The following is a 20,365-nucleotide window of genomic DNA, read 5'->3' on the forward strand; positions in this document are numbered from 1 at the left end:
CCTTTCCGACTTTAATGGACCAACATTGAAGCAGGAGGAAATAACTTCCATAAATTGACCTTCCTCTCTATCTGCACATTAAATGTGGCCTGCAGACTCAAATCTATTCAACTGATGGACTGCTTGTGTTAGGAGCGCCACCTGCTGGGCAACAACAACAACAACAAGGATGAGTTATAAAACCAAAGAGAAATAATTCCCACTTCACATATTACTCTCCCTCATTGTTTATATCAATAAATACAATACAAGCAGTCTGAGACATTAAGATACACAAACAATTATCATTATTATTTATTTACAAGATCCACAGGACATATTTCCACATAATTTCAAATATTTGATTCACGTTACATTCAAATGTAAAACAAAAAATTGTATGAAATTGTATAAAATTCAAATCGACTTAATCACACTTGCACACAGTCACCATGGTGACACTTGTACAGTTAACAACACGCATCAATTATAAACACTATTCATTGCCCAAAAAGTTAAAAGTTCATGTTAATATGTTACAAAATAAATGAGAACATTGATAATTATGTTGAATCCCTGATCTGTTAAACAAAAAAAAGAGGAATCATTTAAAAAATATATGATATAATGTCGTATAAGGCAAAGACAGAAAAGTAAAAACACAACAACGGAATTTTTTCAGCGTCTTTTTGGGAGAATATTAATGAAAAGTTGTATTTTTCAGTCGTGATAACTGATTTCAACATCCAGCTTCAATTTGACTAGTAGTTCTGGAAATGAAATGTCTATTTATTGTGTTTATTTTTTTTAAGACCGTAAAAGGAATAGTCCCAATAATAATCATAATAATAATAATAAGTATTTCACCAAGACAAAATAGAAACGACTGCTGCTCCAAAATAAAACGATTAGAAGATTAGTAACGTGTTTGAAAAAGCACTCGGGAAGCGCCACTTCTTCATATAATGGACTGGGGACAGACAGTGACTCACTATCGCCTCTCAAGGTTACAGGTGGTACTACAACAGCGGAAGGGGCCGAGGCTAGCTGGTTAGCATGCTAATTTCAGTCGGTATCTAAACACAGACGTCAACACTGAAACGTCTTCACATTGTGTTGAGGATGTTGTAGCTCTTTAAAAATACACCTTACATCTTTTAATGCTGATGTTCATCATATGATCAGTGACCGAGAAAATACGGAATATCTGAAGTATGAAGAAGTCATGAAAACATATGTTGATGCAGAGTATACGACTACTTCTAATTATCTCCACTAAACCCATTTTAATAAGACATACCAGTGCTTTTGAGCGGAGAGAAAGTCAGAATTACCACACGTTCATTTCATTGCATTCATCTTATATCCACCCTGTTAGATCTTACATATCTGACTGTACTTAAGTGGCGTCCGTGCACACGCTGGCGCCTCAGTGCGGCACGGCGGTGCTGGCGCCGGCGACCATCTCCTTCTCGCAGATGAAGGGCCAGTACATGGAGCAGGGCGCGTCGTACCAGCTCCGGATCGCCACCCGCTCCAACACTTGCGTTTTCACAATGTAGCCGCAGTCCCCGTTGATGTGGTTGTTGGGCTCGCCGACCTCCCAAAAGCTGCAGTTAGTAACGGGGAAAACCATTCAAATCAGCTCGCTCAGCGATATATTCAAAGGCAGAGGACAATGTGTCTGTTGCTCAACCGGCTTTGCCCGATTGGCAATTTTTGTCTCATTATTTTTGCACCATTTATTTGTAGCTTCCTCTTGGATGCGTCGCCCCACACATCCAGTGGGTTTACACGTAAATAATGAGTTTAAACGTATACATATCTGGGCTTCCTCCTCGAAGATAATCTGTCTTTTAAACAGCACATCGAGTGTCTTACAAATGAAAAGTTTTGAAAGTTAGGAGTCAATTAAACTGATTTTTTATTTATTTATTTGCTGCAAGAAGAAAATAAATAATTCCAGTGATGCATCTTTCAGCAATTGCTTATGGTTATATGTTTTATATGGATGTTCAGATGGAAGTTCAGATGCAGTATCTTGTCTCTGTTTGGGAGTTTCTGCACACGTGTTATGAACGTTGCATGTATGAAATACAATGACAGTAGTTTTTCTTAGATTTATAGAACTATAGAATGCAACATTGCTATATTTCTACATTACAGACACAGCCTTCTTCTCTATGTTCTTTACTAACGTCGAAAAATATCTATCGCTGCAACCGGAAAAAAATATGTTCACATTCTTTGAACGTTGTGCTTTTAAAGTTTATGGAACCTCATCTTTGTGTGAGCTCCATTTTAAACTAGATTACTTCATAAAGCATGCAAGATTCTAAAAGCAGGATCAATGATCATTCAAGCACTGAATGTACTTAATGTCTGATGTCTCTTTTATGGACAAATTATGTTATTATTTTTTAACTCTTTGCTGTTGAGTTTTGAAGTTATATCTGTGTTTTTATTTACGCATTCGTCTTGAAAACGTTGTCAAAGATTTTGGATAAATAAAGGTTACATCAATTGAAAATAAGTGATGATTGAGAAGGATTATTTTTGTATGAGTCTCTACATTGTTTTATGGATAATGAAATCAATCCTACTAATTTATTTCCAGAAAAACCTTCGGGATATAAAAGTAAAAAAACAAGTGGTTCAAGGTGCAAGTTCAAGGTCACGAGGAAGACGTGAAGGACATCCCAGCAGGGAAAGAGGAAGGGAAGGAACGCGGGGGGCAAAAGAGGAACGACAAAAAGGTTGGTCATCTTCAAAATGAGGAAGAGAAATCAGATGGTTATTAGAACATCTGTCGAGTTCACACGAGACGGGAAAATAAACTTCAAGAAAAGATTCAAACCAGCCGAAAGTCAGATGACTTTACGTTTTGCTCTGACACATTTGCTTTTTCATCGGAGGTCAGAGGTCAGGGTCACCCGCCGTGAAGCGGTTGCGTAACACTGCGGCTCAGAGCTGCTGCTTCAGCGGGGAGACGTGACCCTGGCCTCCCTCCAGCTGCTACCTCACATCTGGAACATCCAGGACCGTTAACTCATTCATGCACTGAGCGTCACTGTTCATTTTGACAAATAGGTTAACATAAGTAAATATTACGATACGGTTCATGTTAAAAACTATTGTAAAAAGGGCCAAAGGTGATGTTTTTAAGTTGCTTTATGTCCAACCGGGGGTCCAAAACCCCAAAATATTCAATTTCCAATGATGCAACTAAATGTTTGGATGTGTGTGTGTGTGTGTGTGTGTGTGTGTGTGTGTGTGTGTGTGTGTGTGTGTGTGTGTGTTACAGTGCACATTTTTAGACTTTCTCTCGACGGTTTCAGAAAGTTTCAGAGACTGGATATTTGTTATAAATAAGGATCCCACGGATTTACTGATTTCAAACAAGCACTAGTTTTAAAGAAGTATACTTTTCAGCCCTGACACTTCTGACTTTGGAGTTCAGGAAAATCACTTCCTACTTTTCCTTCCTTCCTTTTTTTGAAAAATGATTTACCTCCAAAAAATGTTCTGCACCCCAGCGATGACTCTCCAGTGAAACAGGAAGTACTGCGATGAAGTTTGCCCTTAACAGCATTTATTCTCCTCGTCCACTTCCCACTTTTTCTCCTCCGCTGGCTACTTCTTCCCTTCTCGCCACCTGACTCCTTCCGTTTGGCCTCGTTAAGCGTCACAGTGCGGCTCGCAGGCCCGAAGGCCTGCAGGTATGCGAGAGGTCAGCGTTCGATGTGCGTGTGCTTGTTTGTTCAGCTGAGTGTGAGTCACAGACAGTCTGGAGCCACGGGAGTCAAATCAGTTTGGGCAGAAATGAACCGTTCGAGACTCGGTCCTCCGTGTCCTTTACGTTCATCCCCTCATCTGTTTGTAATACCTGGGGAAGTTACTGATATCAAATAATACACTAAATGATGAGGAACGTTTGTTTGTTGTCCACTTTTGTATGTAATGCAAAAGAGACGAATCATGTTTTGAGCTAATATGATGTTTTTCAATTTAAAAGATAATTTTGCATGTCAAGAAAGAAAGCTGCATTTTGTAGTAAAATTCTGCAAAAACGTGAAGTCACACGAACATCCATTTGACTCTAAATGACCATAATTTACTAAATAACTTGAAACTAGAGATTGAGACATAAACTCATGTTTACAATGTTCACTGAGGGAATACATCAAGAGAAGTAGAGTCATTTAAATAGACTTCTATACAACCAGAGGAGTCACCCCCTGGTGGTCAGGAGAGAGAATGCAGCTTTAACGCAAGAAGCATTTACTTCTATACAACCAGAGGAGTCACCCCCGGGTGGTCAGGAGAGAGAATGCAGCTTTAACACATGAAGCATAGACTTCTATACAACCAGAGGAGTCGCCCCCTGGAGGTCAGGAGAGAGAATGCAGCTTTAAGACCTGAAGCATATACTTCTATACAACCAGAGGAGTCGCCCCTTGGTGGTCAGGAGAGAGAATGCAGCTTTAAGACATGAAGCATATACTTCTATACAACCAGAGGAGTCGCCTCCTGATGGTCAGGAGAGAGAATGCAGCTTTAACACATGAAGCATAGACTTCTATACAACCAGAGGAGTCGCCCCTTGGTGGTCAGGAGAGAGAATGCAGCTTTAACACATGAAGCATATACTTCTATACAACCAGAGGAGTCGCCCCCTGGTGGTCAGGAGAGATAATGCAGCTTTAACACATGAAGCATATACTTCTATACAACCAGAGGAGTCGCCCCCTGGTGGTCAGGAGAGAGAATGCAGCTTTAAGACACTTTTCCGCCTTGTTAGAAGGTGAGATGAGTCGTGCAAAAAAGTCAACCTACCCTCCGACCAGCGGGGTGCCATCCACCCATTTCCACTGATCCTCTGTGTGCCCGTCACTGATCCCAAACCAGAAGGCGGCCCAGTGGCCTCTGGGAAGTAGATCCCACAGAAACGTCTGAGAGGGAACACACACGCACACACACACACACACACACACACACACACACACACACACACACACACACACACACACACACACACACACGCACAAACAAAGGTAATGTTCAAGTGTGTTAAAGGAACACATTCATTACTGGTTGTTTTTGTCCAGCAGACGTTTGATCACAACCTTATCACCAGACAAGATGTTGATATTGGACCATACAGCTCATGTTATGACCGTGCAGCTCATGTTATGACCATACAGCTCATGTTATGACCATACAGCTCATGTTATGACCGTGCAGCTCATGTTATGACCATACAGCTCATGTTATGACCGTGCAGCTCGTGTTATGACCGTGCAGCTCGTGTTATGACCATACAGCTCATGTTATGACCATGCAGCTCATGTTATGACCGTGCAGCTCATGTTATGACCGTGCAGCTCATGTTATGACCATACAGCTCGTGTTATGACCGTGCAGCTCATGTTATGACCATACAGCTCATGTTATGACCATGCAGCTCATGTTATGACCATACAGCTTGTGTTATGACCATACAGCTCATGTTATGACCATGCAGCTCATGTTATGACCATACAGCTTGTGTTATGACCATACAGCTCATGTTATGACCATACAGCTCATGTTATGACCATACAGCTCATGTTATGACCATGCAGCTTGTGTTATGACCATACAGCTCGTGTTATGACCGTGCAGCTCGTGTTATGACCATACAGCTCGTGTTATGACCATACAGCTCATGTTATGACCATACAGCTCGTGTTATGACCATACAGCTCGTGTTATGACCGTGCAGCTCGTGTTATGACCGTGCAGCTCGTGTTATGACCATACAGCTCATGTTATGACCGTGCAGCTCGTGTCGCACACAGTACCTGCTCCTCCGCCGTGTGGATGATGGCCAGGTGACCTCCTTTGCTCTGGCAGTACGACTGGCTCTCGGGCCAATCCCTCGTGGTTCTGGAGATGAAGTAACAGCTGCTGTTGAAGAGATGCCAGTCCCTGGGGCAGACGGGCGGGGCCTTCGTCGTGGGTTTGATCACCTCAGGAGCTGATGAACGAGAGGGATTAAGCATCCAGGAAGCAGATCAGTGCGGTCTGCAAGTATATATGTATGTGATGTATAAAGCACCCATCAGCATATATGGAGCCATCTACCTTCAGTGGCTATCTTGGGTTCCAGTTTGGCCAGAAGCTCGTCCTTCTCTTTCTGCAGCTGTTTTTTCTCCTCCTGCAGTTTGCTGACGGCGGCGGTGAGAGCCGAAACCGCCGCGTCCTGCGTCTGCTTCTGCGTCGCTGAGGTCGCTTCTCCACCGGGCGGCGGTTTGTTCTTGTCTGCGGGTTGTAAATGAATTTATAGGTCATTGAAGAGGAACATCTTGGGGAAAAACACAAGCATAAAAGTTCAGGATCACACAAGACAAGACTTAAAACTTAAGCTAAAAGTTAACCTGAAGGATGCGGCTGAGTGTTTTTATTTGTAATTTACTCATTTTGTATTTACTCATTTTAAAAATACAGCATTGAAACACACATGGCGTCCATAGAGATGGAAGACTAACTGCTTTTACTTGGGCATATACTGACGCCATCAAACTGTGTGAATAGGAAGCTATACTTCCAGAAAGGAAAGGAACATCATGGTTGTTCTTAAAATAAGACTGTAAACTAAGTAAAATACAAGGTGACATAAGTAAGACGAACGCGTCACAAACGGCAGTTACCAGCGTACCTTTAAAATAAATCGATGACATTTTGGGACTCTAACAGCGGTCTCCTGGTTGAAAGTCCTGTGTTTGTTCACGTTTTATGCTGATATATAGAGTAACTTGCACGCTAAATGACTGATTCGCTGTGAGATGCAGTCTGTAATAATGCATTGCATTCCTCTCCTCCCTCATCTCAACTAATTCATGCTGTTTTTCATGTTCAATCATTTATTTCCAAGAGATTTATGAGCACATTTTTGGAAAAAACACAATTTAAAGTGATATTTTTGTGTGATTCTTCGAGGAGAAACTTTCAATTAAATCAACTAATGGAATAGTGGAAAAGAGTGTCTTCAGATAATGACGTTCATCATCATCATCATCATCATCATCATCATCATCATCATCATCATCATCATCATCACATCATCCACACTGCATTTCAAATAGATTCTCATTGTGTCAAGTCATGATAATTATCGTAATGAACACAATCATACTTGCATCTTCTCGCCAAAGTGTGTTAATTAATCTGAAGTTTAATTATCACATTTAAAAAGCATGTAAAGTCTTCACTTTGTCTCACTCTGGCTCCGCTGGCTAACGAGCTCGTTCAGCGCAGAAGCAGCGGTTCAGCCTTCTGAGTGTGTGGCTGTTTCAACATAACACACACACACACACACGCACACACACACACACACTAAATGTATATGAAAAATAAATCCGGCACGCTATCGACAAACGTGTGTGTTGCAATGCTCAAATAGCTGCTTCCTCATTTTTTTTTACATGAAACTTTACATGTTGAAAAACAGCGTTCACTGATGACGATCGCTTCATGTTTATATTTGATATCTTTCTGTTTAACCTCCTGATTATCAACGGTGAACAAATTACTTTTCTTCTGACAGTAAACGTGGGAGAAATGTTCCCTTGGTAAAAATTACAAAAGGAGCTTAAGATACATGTTTTTTAATAGCTCAACATTAGCTTTCAAATAAAAAAAACCTCTTACAGCCTACATGAGCATAATCTGACTTCTTTAACAGAGTTAAATTTGCTCCTATGAAATAATGTAATATATTTCTAAGGAGAAACAGAGATTTTGTGAATGTACTAGCAAAAATAACTGGATATTTGCTAAGATCAAAGTGGCAAATTTAAGAGAAAACAACTTCATTTTTTCGCGTATTTACTGTAAAATCCTAAATTTATGAGCAAAAATCTGCAAAGCTTAACTTCTGTGTTTGTCTTTTCTTTCAGCTAATAGTAAAAAACAACAAACGTCATAAATTCCTCGTAAATTTACGACTTAATATTTTACTTGGAATGATACCCTCTAATACCCTTTAATTATTTATTTTTTTACCAAATCCTCTTTCATACTCAAACTATGTTTGTGTGATGTCATTGTTTCCACCCACCAGTTTGCATTGTGTTCATCAGCTGCATGTTTTTAATCTAACTCATTAAACTTTTGAGAAGCTTTTTTGTTGTTGTTGAAATACCTGCATTATATTCCGTGCTGCCTCTAAATGAGTGTCACCCTCGTCCACAAGTTTGTTCTGGTTGAGCACTAATGGGAACGTTGGGTTCCCTAGTGGGTTCCCTAGTGGGTTCCCCAGTGGGTTCCTTTACATGTATTCCCTTCAACAGTAACAGCGCGTGACAGTTCATGTCCTCACAGTGCGCGGTGACGGCTATGATGGAGATCAGCAGCACGGCGCACAGCGTCGCCAGGCAGATGGAGGCGAGGCGGTAGGGCCCGGGGCCGCTCGGCCTGGGGGCCGGCCTGACTGGGGAGACTGGGTGAACTGGAAGTGGAGAGAGAGAGAGAGAGAGAGAGAGATTGTTTATCAATCAAATAATCCAAGTGTTCTGGATGTTACGCACTGATATATTTAGAGATGAATAACCACGATATCGAGGCTGTTTGATGTGAATGTTAAAGGAAGGGTCAGGTTTATATTTACATTGCATACGCTTCAGCAATTTAAGTGCATTACATGACACGTCAAAAGCATCTTGTGCAAAAGTAAAATTCTACACACAGAGATATTGTGTCCTGTCTCCATCGCTACTTCTCGTGGTAAGAAGTCAAACGGGTCATAATTATCTCTCTAACATCTATTTTATATCGCCGGGAAGCACATCACATGCACACGTTATAATCTATCTTTTTATAGTCATATGCACAGATAACAGACAGTTACTGTACAATGAAAAGCTTATTTTTCTGGATCCTCCGAACACAGAATTACAATAAACTTAAGGTAAACAAAGAAAGTAAGTAGTAGTAGCAATGGGCTAGTTTGCATGTGTGTGTGTGTGTGTGTGTGTGTGTGTGTGTGTGTGTGTGTGTGTGTGTGTGTGTGGATCGGGTAGAGAGTGACACATGTTGTTTTTCCTGTAGCTGATAAATGATACGGTATCTTGGTATCCAGCATCATGCGGCATTGGGACCCGACACAACTCTGTCTTTTTTATTAGCTTTTTCATGACCCCGAGCGCTCTTTTGAAATCTGTTCAGACTTGTGGAAAAAGCTGCCGGAGCAGTTTCAGGGAGGTTGAGGATATGATTTGTTTGGACTTGATGCAACCGTCACAAGGCGGGAAGTTTTATTCCCACGGATTCAAGGGGGTTATTGTTGTTGTTGTTAATCTCCGATCATTGTCAGAAATGCGTGATATTTAACGACTATGAGGGTTGACCAGAGGCAGCCTGACTCGATTTCATCCGTCAGTCATGATCCAGGTTTTTTGAGTCTAAAGAACAACACTTTGACCTCTCACCCATTACTTCAATATCCTTAAAGGTCTTTCATTGAAATGCTAACAGCTGCATGCTAGGATAGGTTAGCGTGTGCACTGTTGTGGTGCTTTGTTTGGATGTTATGTTGTAATGTACTGTTTGCTCTTTATAATGTACTTTGCACTTTTTTCGCACTCGCTGTGAAGCACTTTGCAACTTGTGTACAGCTCAAAGGAAAAAATAACCAGCTGTGATTATTCAATGTATGTTTGTACTCATTTTCAAACAAAAATACAATAACAAATGCTTGTTTCTGGCATTTAATAAAACAAAGAATGAATCTGTTTTCATCGATGATAAATAATCATTAGCAGCCCTAACAAGTATTGTCATAATAAACAATTAATAAATAACCAAAAAAAATATATTAAAAGCAAACCAAATATTTGCTGGATGATACAAACAAATGTGCAAAAACCGACATTATGGGGCAATAACGTGTTTTGATTTGTGTTTTACACATTCTGTCTTGAACTGAACAAAAAAGTCAACAAGAGAGACTCCAAATAAAAGTAACTCAAATATTTAGAAAAGACGCAGTTACATGCAGACGCAGTTACATGAAGACGCAGTTACATGAAGACGCAGTTACATGCAGACGCAGTTACATGCAGACGCAGTTACATTACATTACTTACCGCTGAGCCCCACATCTGGACTGCGGTTCAGATCGTCGTCGTCAATCAGCTTGGAGTACATCCCCTCACCGGCCAGGGAGCTCCCGGGGGTCGACATGAAAGCAACAACAACAACAACAACACAAGTATGTGTTTAAAAGTAAAGAAATAATGATAAAGTTTCAATGTGGACAGCTGAACTCCCAGTGAAGCTGCGCGCGCCCCTCCTCTCCCTGTTTCCAGTGTCCATGCGCCGTCGCTGAAGCAGTCAAGTCCCACAGAACAGCTCCAAGATGCGTTCAGGTCCTTTCTTTCAAAATAAAAGACCCCAAAAGATGCGGTCGGTCGTAGTACAGTACATCTTCTCTCTAGCGCCACTATTATGTCATTATCTATTGTAGAGGCTCCACTGCACCTCTCGAGCGTTTCTTTTAGGAAGAAGAAACTTCACCGACATCTGCGACTTCTGACCAGAATAAATGTCCAAAAAAATCCGTTCCAACATATTTTGCAAACAAGGATTTACTACAGGAGTAAAGTAGTGTAAGAAACGACCACACCCGCTTATTTATTCTCAAAACGTGAAATGTTATGTTTGTAAAGTCATCTAAAGAAAGAAAAAAAAGGATTGTTATCATTATTTTAATTGTTTTTAATTAATTACATTAATTTGCATACTGTGTTGAATAAATGACTGACAGAGTGCATGTACAAAATGGACAGATACAACTAGTGTCTAGTTTGAATTCCCCGTTGTCGAAGAATGAATGGCATAAACACAGCAAGTCTATTTGAGCGCGCTCAATGTTGGGCTTTTATTTTGAAGGCAAAGCTGTGTGTTATCCGGTCATGTTGTGGGGTGCTTGAAGTAGCTCTCTGACTTTATTACGTCACGGTTTTTACGGTAAAAACAACATTCTGGGCTGATGAATAGAAGAAAAACAGATGGGATGAATTTCAGTGCAGGTTAAAATAGTAGTTTTGTAAATCTATTTTTCTCAACTTGATGTCTGTTGATGCCAGCAGCTGTGAGGATGGAATGAGATATCTCAACTGCTGCATTGACCTCCATGACACTTTGTACTGACACTCATGATCCCAAGAATGACTTTGCTTATCACATGACTTCTCATTTGGCATCACGCTTTCTATTCATTCAATTTGTACTTTTTTGTTCAGTAAATATTTGAAAAACAAACGTGGTGACCTGGAAAGGTGGGAGATGCTTCCCCTTTCCTTGGTTGGGAGAGTAGAAGCCATCAGGATGAATGTTCTGCCAAGGCTGTTATTTCTCTTTTGCTCTCTTCCTATTACTTTCAAGCTCTTAGATTGTCTTGTTTCCCGGTGTTAGTAAATGGGCGGAGAAGGGTTTGACCACAATAAATCAATTATTTGTAGGAACGACTCTCAGGGCTTTCGCACAACTTCAAGCAAAGTATGGTATTGAAGCCAAGGATCTATTCCGATATTTCCAACTTCGACACTATTTGACCACACACGAGGAATGGGACAAGATTAAGGACATACCAGGCAATTTTGAGGAGTACTGGGTGGAGATAGCTGAGTATCGAATCCAAACAAAACATGTAATATCCTGTTTATACAGTAGAATTCATATGGACACATCTATCGACACACTGGGTATAACAAGTAAATGGGAATTGGAGGCTAACATCATCATTGCAGATGCTCCTGGGTGTCCTGGCACAAATGTTTAAGTAGTCCAACCTGGAGAGAATTTAGTTGGAAGCTAAGGATGAGATTTTTTAAAACGCCCTTAGTAATAGCTAAATATGACAAGAAGTATTCCCCTCTCTGCTGGAGAGGTTGTGGCCTAATAGGAAACCTTTCTCACATTGTCTGGGATAATATTGTATGACATGCTGTGTGAGACTCACTACCCTAGCTAATGTTTACATGCTAACGTGATACCTTGTAAACAACAATGTATATGAGCCGTGACCTGAAGGGATGAGGAGCAAACGATGAAGACGAGGGTCAGGATGCACAGAAGAAGATCAGAACCAGAACCAGAACCATTTATTGCCATGTAGGTTTCCACATACAAGGATGTGTCCTGGCGGGACGTGCGTAACATTTCACATTTAACAATAAACAGAGTGCAATAACGGGGAGCGTGAATATTTACAATTAAATATACAGTACAATATAAAGCTAAAGTTAAAATAAAGTGCACAGTCAGCAGTACTTTAAGGGGGGATGTGTGTTATTAAAGGCCATCAGCCGAAGATGAAATGTCTGTTACTAATTAGCAATATGTCAGCTTTAGCTAGTCAGTTTTATATCTTATAAGAAAGTTTGTGTTTTGATCGAATTTGATTTGAATATTGAGTGAACAGGCATTGAAAAAAGGATTCAGAGGAAGTTGAAGTATTTATGGCTCTTTTTTTGGAATCCCTTTAATCAATATGTAACGTTGTCATTCTCTCTCTCTATTGATTTGTCTTCTGCAGGAGGCCACGTCCTTTCGGCTGACTTTCAGAGGTTTAGGTGTTCTGACCTGGTTGACGTCCCATCGACTTCACAGCTGCCAACCAGCTGCAGGTATTGAAGAGCGCCCCCTTCAGCCCCATGGCCACATGTGAGTACTGCAGCCAAAGTAGAGCATAGTGACCTAATAAAGATTCAAAAACATACCTAAAAGTTCAGGTAATTGATAGAACACGACACATAAAAGCTGTAATTCCTTACTATTGTACATACTGTATGTGTAAACATAAAAAAGAGTATATTTAACTTAACAGGAGCTTTTTAGTGGGTTCCAGGTGTTTACATTCTTACCTCAGTGATTGAGAAGTGTTCTCCAGTTTAAAATGATGCTGCTTTGTGAATGGTTTGTATTGTTATTACAAATTATCACAGAATCCAATCAAAGAAGTGGGTGAGTTCCAAAAAATAAAATGAATTGCTGTTAGTTGGCAAACAAATATAAAATATACACAGAGTGAAGATGAAGGTCTTTCCAACGATGATGAAGACAAGTGAGACTTTGATGAGTCAGTGGAAAATAAAATCAATGAATTTCTGATCTGGTCAACACAGCTTCATGAACATGAAGCAATGCCACTTTTGCACCAGAAGATGTCACCATTAAATAATATATTACACTCTGAAAGTCCAGCGACCAGGTGGTGCAAATGGGATTGATATGTGCAGCAGAGTGAAACTACACAGACCACAATGGTGCTGTTTCAGTAGCAACCAGAAGAATGTTTCTGTTCCCTTTTCACTTTATTCACCTCCATCTGCACCGACTCTTACACAGCTGGTAGGTTGAACACTCTATTTCAGTAATCAGAGATGCAATATTATTAAACCTTCTTCAAAATTAAAAAAAAGTATACAAATATAAAATATAAAAATCAGAAAATGTATTAAGAAAATATAAAAATATAAAAAATATAAAAAAATATAAAAAATAAAAAAATATAAAAAATATGAAAGAAATATAAAAAATATAAAAGATATAAAAAATATAAAAAATAAAAAATATATAAAACATATAAAATATATGAAAAACTTAAAAATTACAAATGAATTGTACAATGACCAAAACAAATGATGAAGATACGTGCTGTAATACTGCTAGTGTTTAATGAAGGAGAAGCATACAACATTTTATATATTAATTATATATGTGCTGCTGCAATAAATTGAATTCCACTTAATGAATCACACAATGATGCAGCGGTGCAGCAGTTTTGCACAATGCACAACAAAATGTATGAAACATGGACAAGATGTTCTTTGAGACATGTTAACGAGGGACTTGTGAAAACAATCAGGGAGAAGCAGACGACCACAGAGGAAACACATTATCATCATATTATTATTATAAAACATGAATGTACGTACAAATATTAAATGAATGCTACATGCGACTCAAACCCAGGACTTAATAACAACAACTACTTTCAGACTTTATCAAAAACTAAATGAATACTGCTATGAATTGTATCATATTTATGTTAGATTTTACTGCATTATTTTATTCTTAATTCATCACCTCAAATAATAGCCTCTTTGGATTAAATATGTCCAGTGTTTAAATGTAAGCCAGTCAAATATGAAATTAGTTATACTTTTATAATATACATGAACACATCTGATGTGATCAATATGTATTCAGTATTTTAATGAACATCAGTGTTACTCCAAGCAGTGAAACATGAGCATGTGTTGATCCTGCAGACAGACAGGAGGAGACAGAGACTGAGCTCACCTCTCTTTTGAGTCTTTTGGTCAAGTTTTACCGTCTCATGAAACATTATTAAATGTACACACTCAAAATAAATTCATGTTATGTCCCAGTATGCAGATGATACCCTGCTTTTTAAAAAATATATTCTGGAAAAGCCTTGTTATTTAGATCATAAATCCATATTTTCACAATTTCTTGGAATAATTTAACAACACATGGACATAACATGGATCTTCTTAAAGGTTGAACATTAGTATTAAAATAGAGTTTTGTGGTTCACCACTACAATGTTCTCACCATGTGTATTGTTACCAAAGTTAATGATTTTAGTTTAAACTGGAACATAATTGGATGTTACTGTTTTTAATTTTGTGCACTGATCTGACTAATGTTCCTAATATGTAGAAAATATCGTTGTCTTCCTAAAATAATGGCCTCAGTTATTTAATACCTAATTTAATAACTAATACCGATGTAATCGGAGTGCAGAAGCTGCCTCTAGACACACGGCACAACAGGCTTACTGGAATACCGGTCAAATTATGTTTTGATTACTAATATTATGTTCCAGTGAGATTTTCATTGACTAAATTGCTAGCTTAAATGCTAACTTCAAAATGCCATATTTAAAAAGCTTGTAAAATTGACTAAGTCAGATTGTCTTTTGACTTAGGCAAAATAAAATGGCCTAAGTCACACTCTAGACATGTTATACTACAGAGGAGAATCACATGACCTGTTCAACTGAGGACGGAGGAGATTTTACCAGAGGTGGCCAGAATCATGAGGAGAGGATTTAGGCCCTTATTTTAGGAGGGTGATGATATCAAAGAAAGGAAGTCAACAGACACATAACCTTTATAATACACAAGATGACATCTTTATTGTAATAAATGTTGAAAGCATCAACACAAGCAGGAAGACGTTCATGTTGAAACATGTCATGAGAGAAAGAGAACCAGAGAGAGAGCTACAGAGTGAGACTGAGAGCAGTAGCAGACTGAAACCAGTAGCAGAGTCCCAGTGAGGCAGCTCAGGACTGGGAACACTGGTCTCTCCTCAGTGTCTCTGAGAGCGGAGCCTGGGAGCCCTGGGTGGCCTCACAGGTCACAGAGCCCACCTTCCTCCACTGGTCTGCAGGGAGCCTCAGGGTGCTGCTCCAGCTGTAGTGGCCGTCCTTCTCCAGCACCCCGGGGCTCCTGCTCTCCTCCCAGCTGCTGCTGCTGCTGATGCTGCTGCTGCTGCTGCTGCCGTCCACCTTCCAGGCCAGACTCCAGCCTGAGGGGAAGCCCTTGTTGGCCAGGCACATGAGCGTGGCCTTCCCCTGCTGCAGCTCCTCACTGGAGGGCGGCAGCACCGTCAGGGTGGGGACGACTCGGCCCACTGCAGAGAGAGAGTCATGCCGTTCATATGAGGGGCAGCAGAGGAGGCTACTAGTTCTGTTGCTCTTCCTCAGATCGGATGAAACTGATCTTAAACGTCTCACTTCCCTCTCTGAGCTCAGTGAGCGTGACAACAGACAGGTTTCAGTACTGAAGAGGAACATCTGAACTGGCCTTCTTTTACTAAACTTTCTGAGTTACAGTTCAATATATTACAGTAAAGATGACGATTGTGAGGCTTTCATTGTTTTAGTATCTGAAGTATTTCTTGTTTCAAGACAAAACCTCAGACATGAAGACGTGTTTGTTCTCTTCATGTCAGCAGGAATCATCAACAGTCAGACTTCATTACTGACTCATTCAAATGAAGAACGTTAACTACTGAAATACTTTTTACAAACTCGTAAAACATGTTGAATGGCTTTAAAATCATCAGTCTGGAGAAAGATGGAGTCATAACCATCACATGAAACACTGAACATAAAATAAACTAAAAAGTCATTCTTTAGCCGTACTATCAAAACTTTAACATTAATAAAGTTAATTATTTATGAAAAGTAATGCAGAGTAGGTACAATGAATATAGAATAATGTGTAAACATAAAGTAAAATGTTTTGTTCAATAAGATTATTCATTGAAGAGGATTTTAACCGAGTTATTGAAGATGAAGACTTCAGGATTTGATACAAATAGATACAATTTTAAATATCAGACAAAAATATAATTGTAAGCTCTCCAGCTATGACATTCAAATATGGTACATATATAATGTATATTGTAAGTTATTAAAGGACTCAGATGTACTTACAGTTAACGGTCAGTCTGGTTCCTCCACCAAACGTCAACCACAGTGACACAAAGTCATTGAGCCGCCGTACAAAAACCTCTGAGTGTAGAGAGACACGGCTCTCTGACTCTGACTGACTGAACTAAATCTACAAGCACTCAAGAAACTACTTCACCATTAAAGTTGGAGGAAATGATTTATCCTCCAGTTTAAAGTTTTACTTTTGTAACAATGTGTTTCTTTACTTTCTGTTGTGAAGTGAACTTTGTTTCTTTGAGCAACATTTTTGACGAAATAGTCGTCAATATCAATTTTAAGAAAACTATTTTTCCGACACTATTGAATACATTAATGAACACAAAGACAATTGACTTCTGAAATAATAGAAATGTTAAACATTTGACTTACTTCCAACATCCAGTCTGGTTCCTCCACCAAACGTCAACCACAGTGACACAAAGTCATTGAGCCGCCGTACAAAAACCTCTGAGTGTAGAGAGACACGGCTCTCTGACTCTGACACAAACAAAGTCACCAAACTCATTCACAGTTTACACACTTCATGTAAGAACTGGTGACATCACTTAAAACTCATTAACAAATACTACATGAGGATTTAACTATGTATTTATTAAATGTTAGACATCTATGAGCAATATTAACTTGTGTTTCAGTAAAACTAATTGATGAATCATCAAGATATTCCTAAAGAAAAACATTTATTCCTGCCGAATGTAAATAATGGTCATAAATGCATGTTTCTTGTCCACTATAATAAATAAATAAACCATAATATTGTTTAAATTGTCCCACAGTGATGATGATTTGTGTCGTAGTGAATTTGGGGGATTTCACAAAACCTTCTAGAATAAAATGTTTCCATCAAACTCAAACTAAAGACTGAAATGAGCGCTGACACATTCCTGATCAATACTGTGATTAAGTGATTGATCCATTGATAATCAGCATCATCAGAGTCATCAAGTCCCTGTTGGAGTCCGTCAGAGCATTTCCATAGAGAGCCACTTTGCATCAGCAGCACCATGCTCCAGTGCTCTGGGAGAGTTTATAGTCCTGAGAGTTGGACACTGGATGACTGACAGCTGTCCTTCATCACAACAGAAGACACAGAAATCCTCCTCATCAAAAACATGACTTTGATCTCCGTCCTCATCTGGACTCTCCTCTGCTGCTGCTTCACAGGTAAAGTCCAGAGAATCAAACTCCTCTCCTCTATGAACATCCGTCCCTCTGAAGTGAAGCCGACTAAACCGTGACGCTGCTTTATGTCTTTGTCTCTGTGTCCTCAGAGTCCAGAGGACAGGTCACAGTGACTCAGCCTGGAGCAGTGAGCTCTGCTCTGGGAGGCTCCGTCTCCATCGCATGTCGGACCAGTCAGAACGTTTATGGTGGTAGCTATTTACACTGGTACCAACAGAGAGATGGAGAAGCTCCTAAACTACTTATTTATCAAACTAGCACTCGACAATCAGGGATTTCAGCTCGTTTTACAGGCAGTGGATCAAACTCTGACTTCACTCTGACCATCAGTGGAGTTCAGGCTGAAGATGCAGCAGTTTACTACTGTCAGAGTTCTCATTACATCAACAGTCAGTGGGTGTTCACACAGTGAAAAAGCGTCGTACAAAAACCTCCCTCAGTCAGACTGAACAGGAACTGAAGTGACTGCTGCAGCTGGAAGCTACTGAAGAGACTGATACACTTCACTGAAGACACACACACACACACACACACACACACACACACACACACACACAATACACACAATAAAATGCAACAAGATCTCAGACTTTTCATCTCAGAGTCACACATCATGAAATCAGTTTGTTTGCAGATGACACACTTTTATACATCACAAAATCTTCATTCATTTTTTCAGTCCCTAAATCTGATCAATAATTTAAAGCAAATGGACGCTTAAATTGAATCTACAAATTGGGTTTTTACATCTCAGGATGATCAGATATTTTAATACAAGCACTGAAACTGTTCATCCACATGAAAATAATGATCTTCTCAGCCAAGAAAATTGTTCCGTTCTTACATACTAATACTTATATATTTTCTCTCTTATTTGAAGGACGGGAATGGATTGTGCGAAACAAAGTTAAATATATATAACATTTGAAAGTAACTTTCCATCTCAGAGATAATGTCCTGGTTACTCTGGAAAACCAACATACTTCACTTTCAACAGTTTTAATGGGACTGCTTTCTGTCAAAGAAATAGACCTCATCAAACCTCTTGTGATGCAGAAGTCATGCACAGTTCCAATAACACCTTAACAACTCACCTCACCAGCTACATCCCATGCAGTTTGGTTTCCGAGCCAAGCACTCCACTGAGACAGCCAACTGCATCCTCCTTGAGAAGATAAAGCTTAAATTGGATAAAGGGGGAGTAGTAGGAGCAGTATTTCTTGACCTCAGGAAGGCTTTCAACACTGTTAACCACAATATCTTGATTAAGAAAATGTCACATTTCAACTTCTCAGCTGAATCGCTAGCACTGATGAAGTCCTACCTTGAGGGAAGAACCTAGTGTGTAAGAGTGGGTGAGGCTGTATCGCCAACGCTAGGATATGAAGTGGGTGTCCCTCAGGGTTCGATTTTGGGACCATTATTATTCAGCTTGTATATAAATGACCTCCCCAGTGTTTGTAAGGGATGTGATATTCAAATGTACACTGATGACACAGTGATTTATGTCCATGCAAAAAGCAAAGAACAGGCTGCACTTAAAGTCACCGATACAATGGTCAATGTGTCTCAATGGCTCTCAGATTCCTGTTTTCACCTAAACGTGAAAAAGTCGGTCTGTATGTTTTTCACAAAGACGGCGTGTAACTCACCTGAGCCGGATGTCTATGTCTCTGGTGAGAGGCTCCAGATAGTGCCTGAATATAAATACCTAGGTATCTACCTCGATTCAAACCTTTCTTTTAAGAAGCAGGTAAAAAACGTGGCAAAAGTTGTCAGATTTCATTTGTTTAATTTCAAGTACATAAGAAACAATCTAACCATAGATACTGCAAAGCTGTACTTTAATGCAATGATCATTCCATATTTGACCTATTGCCTAACCAGCTGGGCTCAAGCCACCAGCACAACTCTAAAACAATTCAAATCCTTCATAAGCAGGCTCTTAAAACACTTGATAAAAAGCCCAGGAGTTATCACCACTGTGCAATAAGTAAACACAGTCTCCTGAGCTGGGATAACATCACTAAATTCTCCTATATGTGTCTTGTTTCTAAAGTTCTTCATGATATGGCTCCTCCCCCACTTGGTGGATTTATCAAACAAAACCCGCAGAGTGGTAGACAAACTAGATCTGAGAGAGAGGTGACTGTATCATCCCCTTTAGGAACAGTTCCTTTAGCCAGTCTGCATCCTCAGTAAAAGCAGGACACCTCTGGAATGCCCTGCCCCTGCAGATCCGCACTAGCAGAACATATCCCCCTTTTAAACGGCCTGAAGACCTGGCTTATTAGCAATCAGGTGTGTGAGCATGAACCGTGACTCCCTCCTCAATGATTGTGTGTACACAATGTGTGTATGTTTATTGATCTTTATGATGTTTTTATGATTTTATGATGAGGCCTATTTATACATTTGATCGTAACCTGTATGTTTATTGCTTTTGATGATGTTTTGTTATAACCATTTCTTTCCTTTAGTGATGGCTTGTTATATCTGGCCACAGGGACTACGGTTGAAATTTAGCCTTAGCTAAGACTGACACATTTACCCCTGGGTTGATTGATGTGTACGGTCCCTGTTCAAATAAATAAAAATGGAAAATGGAAATGGAAAATACACTAAATATTTTTAGTCAAAACAATATTTCCTCTTAGGCATGTCACA

General features: G+C 39.6%; 1 protein-coding gene and 1 gene segment (V, D, J or C); both read right to left on the bottom strand.

Annotated features, from left to right (window-relative positions):
- Positions 1–261: 261 nt before the first annotated feature.
- LOC306748724 (uncharacterized protein) lies at positions 262–10,225 on the bottom strand. The gene is made up of 6 exons (XM_079231936.1): positions 10,107–10,225; positions 8,342–8,470; positions 6,106–6,282; positions 5,823–5,998; positions 4,816–4,931; positions 262–1,589 (listed from the first exon to the last, which is right to left on the bottom strand). The coding sequence occupies exons 1-6, from the start codon at positions 10,201–10,203 to the stop codon at positions 1,409–1,411; spliced, it is 876 nt and encodes a 291-aa protein (XP_079088062.1). The 5' UTR covers positions 10,204–10,225; the 3' UTR covers positions 262–1,408.
- Positions 10,226–15,276: 5,051 nt separating this feature from the next.
- LOC306748831 (Ig kappa-b4 chain C region-like) lies at positions 15,277–16,510 on the bottom strand. The segment is given in 2 exons: positions 16,499–16,510; positions 15,277–15,690 (listed from the first exon to the last, which is right to left on the bottom strand).
- Between the last annotated feature and the right edge of the window lie 3,855 nt (positions 16,511–20,365).

This window comes from Taurulus bubalis (assembly GCF_910589615.1).
Source record: "Taurulus bubalis genome assembly, chromosome: 16".
Lineage (NCBI taxonomy): Eukaryota > Metazoa > Chordata > Actinopteri > Perciformes > Cottidae > Taurulus > Taurulus bubalis.

What these genes read in the sequence shown, in the direction of transcription:
- LOC306748724 (XM_079231936.1), bottom strand. Translation starts at nt 10,203, where the DNA reads ATGTCGACCCCCGGGAGCTCCCTGGCCGGTGAGGGGATGTACTCCAAG. An exon ending in TCCACACGGCGGAGGAGCAG is followed by an intron (nt 4,932 to 5,822) that starts GTACTGTGTGCG and finishes GTTCCCTCTCAG; the next exon opens with ACGTTTCTGTGGGATCTACT. An exon ending in GGCACCCCGCTGGTCGGAGG is followed by an intron (nt 1,590 to 4,815) that starts GTAGGTTGACTT and finishes TACTAACTGCAG; the next exon opens with CTTTTGGGAGGTCGGCGAGC.